This window comes from Staurois parvus, unplaced genomic scaffold, assembly GCF_062004578.1.
Source record: "Staurois parvus isolate SC_StPar_1 unplaced genomic scaffold, SC_StPar_1.0 ptg000983l, whole genome shotgun sequence".
Lineage (NCBI taxonomy): Eukaryota > Metazoa > Chordata > Amphibia > Anura > Ranidae > Staurois > Staurois parvus.
Window position 1 is genome coordinate 379,078 of NW_028318779.1, and position 5,496 is coordinate 384,573.

General features: G+C 42.2%; 1 protein-coding gene across 1 annotated transcript; it reads left to right on the forward strand.

The window, feature by feature from the left end:
• Positions 1–3,692: 3,692 nt before the first annotated feature.
• Positions 3,693–5,276, forward strand: LOC149441445 (C-C chemokine receptor type 9-like). The gene is made up of 2 exons (XM_089657325.1): positions 3,693–3,848; positions 4,221–5,276. Exons 1-2 carry the CDS (start codon positions 3,693–3,695, stop codon positions 5,274–5,276), a joined length of 1,212 nt encoding a protein of 403 aa, XP_089513451.1.
• Positions 5,277–5,496: the final 220 nt, after the last annotated feature.

Here is a 5,496-nt window from a genome sequence, read left to right on the forward strand (position 1 = left end):
CACCATTTTATTCACTAGGGTGTTTGATTTAAAAAAAGGCTTGGTCTTCAGGTGGTTAGAACAGTGAGTGATGTGTGGCATAAAATGCCCCCACCCCCAAAAAAGACCCCTTTTTGGAAAGTAGGCACCCCAAACTATTTGCTGAGAGGCATGATGAATCAATAGAATTAATTTTTTTACCACGTTTTTGGAAAATGACAAAAAATTATTTTTTTTTTACACAAAATTGTAAGTATGGGGGTACCACGTTTTGGCAGTCTAACCAAGTACAGGACCCCAAAATCCAATAAGCACCTTCAGGCTGTTAAAGGGCTTTATTTCCTCATTACACTTCGTGATTACTTATTACTTGTCAATCACCGAGTCCCGGCTGGTAATTACTCGATGGCGCCCAGTGATTTCCGACGATCACTGACGGGAAGGAGGACTGTTTTGGAGGCCCTGAAATTTTTTTTAGTTTGGTGCTATCCTGGCATTTCAGGGCCTCCGAAACTGTGATAGGTAGCGAGGAAGTGAAATGAGGAAGTTACGCACCTTTAAGCTTTCAAAGTGGTCATTGGATTTCAGGCTCCTGTATGTGGCTAGGCTCCCAAAAAGTCTCACACATGTGGTATCCCCATACTCGGTAGAATTAGCAGAATGTATTTTGGGGTATAATTCCACATATACCCATGGCTTGTGCGAGAAATAAATCATTTAAATGACAACTTTGTGTATAAAAAAGATGTTTTTTGTCATTTTCCAGAAACTTGTGGAAAAAAAATAAATCTTCCATGGACTCAATATGCCTTACAGCAGATAGCTTAGGGTGTCTATTTTCCGAAAAAGGGGTCATTTGGGGATGTTTGTACTATCCTGGTATTTTAGCACCTCAAGAAATATGATGGGCAGTCAGAAAGTAAAATCTTTGAGTTTGAGTTTACTATATATTTTTTATAGCCGAAAGTAAAAAATATTATTTTTCTTAAAAATTTTCGGTCTTTTTTTGTTTGTAGTGCGAAAAATAGAAAGCGTACAGGTGATCAAATACCACCGATAGAAAGCTCTATTTGTGTGAAAAAAAAGTAAATTTCGTTTGGGTACAGCATTGCAGGACCTCGCAATTATCAGTTGAATTAGTGCAGTGCCGAGTAGCAAAACGAGGCCTGATCATTAAGGGGGGTAAATCCTCAGGAGGGCAGGTGGTTAACTGCATCCCCGCCTCCCTATAGCAGATGTACTGCTACAGAGCAGCAGAGGTGCACAAAATAACGTATATAGACGTGATTTTGTACTTCCGGATAGGGGGCCATTCCCGGCCGCAGCTGTCAGTCACCGAGTCCCAGCTGGTAATTACTCAATGGCGCCCAGTGATTTCCGACGATCACTGACGGGAAGGAGGACTGTTTTTGTTTACTAGAAGTCCTCCTCCCTGTTTAGCTCAGGCACACTGCTCTGGATGACTTCCAGAGCAGTGTGATTACAGTGAAACACACACAGCCCCCTAGTAAAACACTCCCAGCACTCAGTTAACCCTTTGATTACCACTCATGTTAACCCCTTCCTGCCCAGTGCCATTAGTACAGTGTCAGTGCTGTTTTTTAGCACTGATCGTTGTATTGGTGTCACTGGGGATGTCAGTGACACCTAGTCAGTGCCCCCCAGTGTCAGAACGTCTGCTGCAGTCCTGCTAAAAGTCACTGATCACCGCCATTACTAGTATAAATAAATAAATCCCAGTATCTATACATTTGTAAACGCTATAACTTTCACGTAAACTAATTAATTTACATATATTGGGATTTTTTTTTTTTTTTTTAGCAAAGACATGTCGCAGAATACATTTTGGCCTAAATTTATGACAAAATTTGTTTTTTAAAATTTTACTGGACATGTTTTATAGCAAACATTTAAAAATATTGTTTTTTTTCTCAAAATTTTTGGACTTTTCTTTTTATAGTGAAAAAATAAAAAACACACAAGCGATCAAATACCACCAAAAGAAAGCTCAATTCATGTGAAAAAAAAGGACATAAATTTAATTTGGATGCAGCATTGCATGACTGCGCAATTGTCAGTTAAAATAACACAGTGCTGTTATCGCAAAAAATGGCCTGGTCAGGAAGGGGGGTAAATCCTCTGGAGGGCAAGTGGTTAAATTACTTTGGCTTGAGCCATAGTGGCTGAGCCATTTGAGGCTTTGGTTATTTAAATAAATTCATGAAGAGTTTAATTGTTATATGTTTATTTGAAACCAATAATAAAACGTCCACAGCCTATTTTATTTCATTATTTATCTAATAATGTCATTATTAATTAATAGTGTCATTATTATTAATAGTGTCATTATTTATCTAATTTAAATGGTATACCTGCTGCTTGCTGTCCCATGGCCAAAGCTTTTTTTGGCCACACTTCTCTTGTGCTTTCCTGTGACCTAGAATCAGCCAATAGTATGCTAAAGCCCACTGTCAGCTGTTGTCACAGAGCCACTCTAGGCTTTGGAAGGATCCTGACTATATTGTTAGGATACACCCAGGTGCCTGACTGATAGCTGGCTCCAGCTATACCCATCCCCTCGCCAGCCTGGCGCTCCAATGAGAGCTGGAGGAGTATAGGGGAGAGTGATGACTGACAGTCACTGGTGTCTACTTGGAGAAGGCCCTGAACTGAGCAATTAGTGGTCATGTGATCATTTAGTTCTCAGTCCTAGAGCTGGCAGCGCATAGCTGCAGCAACAGGCCAATCAGTGGTCATGTGATCATTTAGTTTTCAGTCTTAGAGCTGGCGGCGCACAGCTGCAGCATCAGGCCAATCAGTGGTGCCAACCTACCGGATTGAAATTCATTGACATAACGTCCAAATTTTACTGGTACAGCCATGTTTTGCCTGGCATTTCCAAAAGTTACAAAATTACAGTTTTAAGTACAAATGTCAGTATTTAAGCTACAAACAAGCACAATATGCAATTAACAGTGTGATTTAAGGTAGATATTAATGTAAAAAAACCTATTTCTCGTTTTATTTTCAATATAGTAAGGGTGGGTTATTATAACTAATCACTGCGAGAGAGAGAGAGAGAGAGAGAGAGAGAGAGAGAGAGGGAGAGGAGAGAGAGAGAGAGAGAGAGACTGCTTTGCCCCCTTAGAAACAGGCCCCTCAGCTAGCCTGCAGTGCCCAGCAGACTGCTGCCATCCCCCCTTTCCTGGCTCAGGGCAAGGTATGTGGCTTGGGGGTCACATATGGAATCAACTGCCTGGGTGCCTGACAGTGTCAGTCACTGTCTTCACTCCGGACAGGTAGGAAGGCAGGCCCCCCCCCACTTACCAGCTCAGGGACAGATAGAAGGGCAAGAAATGAATGGGTAGGCAAGCAGTGGCACACACATGAAATTGACTACCAGACTCAGTGACACTGACGTGCAGCAGCACCACAGGGATGATGACACCTGACCTCACCAGATGCTCACCATTACCACAAGCGACACACAGACACATACCCTCCTCCTCCCCAGTGACAGTCAGTCTCTCTCCTCCAGTCTTCCACTCCCAAGTCAGGCCCAGGTGGTCCCTCCAAAGTCCAGAACAGCGTGACAGACAGACAGTCCCCCGCTCCTGACTTGCCTTTGCTCTCATCCATGACTGTCCCTCATTGTCGCACACAAGGCTTGTGCTCTATGACAGATGACATCACATGCTGAGTGTCAGAATGTGATGTCATCACATGCTGAATGTCAGCCTGTGATGACATCACAGGCTGACACTCAGCACTCATGCTCAGTCCACCGCCTGCACCAGACCTGGCCCCCTAACTGCTCGAACACACACAGTAGCAGAGAGTGCACATGGATGATCTTGGATGGCGTGCATGTGCAGTTCTGAGCCGAGCGCACAGCCATATTTTTCACTGACATGCTTTCCCTGTCACGGTATTTAGGGCAGGAGAAAAGTGACTGGTTTTTACTGGCAGTCCCTAAAACATGAACGGTTGGCAACACTGAGACCAATGCTGATGTATTGAAGTAAGTATGTGTGTGTGTTCTCCGCCATACTCCTGCTCTTGAGGTTTTGGGACTGTTTTAAATGAATCTAAGACAAGGATGGATATAACTGGGTTACATTGGTTGGAGAAGTTAAAATCTCTTTGTTGTAACTGAAAGAAGGTAAAAGAAATCTGTTTAGGTTAGAATACAAAAACAAGCTATGCCTGGAACAACTCCTAATTTCTTTTTTCTCTTACAGTTTTCTGACAGCCCCCGGGTTACAACAGGTGACTATGTTTCATCTGACTATGAAATTCCGGAGATCTGTGAAGTCAGTGGCATTACAGAATTCAGCAGAATCTTTCAACCATTTATTCAAATACTTGTATTATTGATTGGCGTGTGTGGCAATACCTTGGTCCTCCTTACATATGGATTCTCCCGTAAGGTTAAATCTAAGACTGACATCTATCTTATTAACCTGGCCATAGCCGACCTCCTTCAGCTCATGACACTTCCATTTTGGATAACCAGCGCTATTAATGGCTGGATGTTTGACAATACGATGTGTAAGCTTGTACAAGGTGTGTTCGCCATTAACTTCTTTAGCGGATTCTTGTTCCTAACTTGCATCAGTGTGGACCGTTATCATGAAATTGTCCTGGCTGTGGAGGCTCACACAAGGCGGCAAATGTCCATCTGTCACAGCCAATGCATCTCCTTTGTTGTCTGGATATTATCAGTCTTGCTTAGCATTCCTGAATTCAAGTACAGTAAGTCACAAAATCTAGATGGTTCAGAAATCTGCAAAATGATCTTTCCAGAAGAAGAAACCAGTACAATGAAGAGTATCTGTAACTTCTTTCAGATTGTCCTTGGCTTCATTTTACCTTTCTGTGTGATGATTGTATGCTACTTTTCTATTATCAAGACCCTATTTTCTTGTAGATGTTTTAAGAAACACAAAGCCATGAAGGTCATCATCTCCATTGTGCTAGTCTTTGTGGTCTTCCAACTCCCTTACACATTGGTCACTTTCATGGAGACCACCGACTTCATAGGAAGTATGCAGATGAGCTGTGAAGTAAGAAAACGTAAAGATATTGCCATCATCATCACCAGCAATCTGGCATTCACTCGTTGCTGCATCAACCCAATCCTCTATGCATTTGTGGGTGTTAAATTCAGAAAGGACATATTGCTCATGCTGAAGAATTTTGGATGCACCTCTAGAGCAAGTGACATTAGACACCGTGGAACAAGCCGACGTTTCAGCACTCCTGCAACAATAGAAACCAGTAGCTTCACAATGTAGATGTAATGATTCTACAGGACACTGGCCTTGTCATTTTCAGCACACAAATGTAGAAATATTACAGGCCAAATCAATCCAATCCAGTGAAATTTTAATTTTGCCATTTGAGTCACCTACCTCATTGGTTGGGGATCCCAATTATGAGATTTCTCCCATACTGCCAGAACAAAGGTGTCATGCTTCCCATTTATTTACATATTGAACATCTGGAAATTCTATC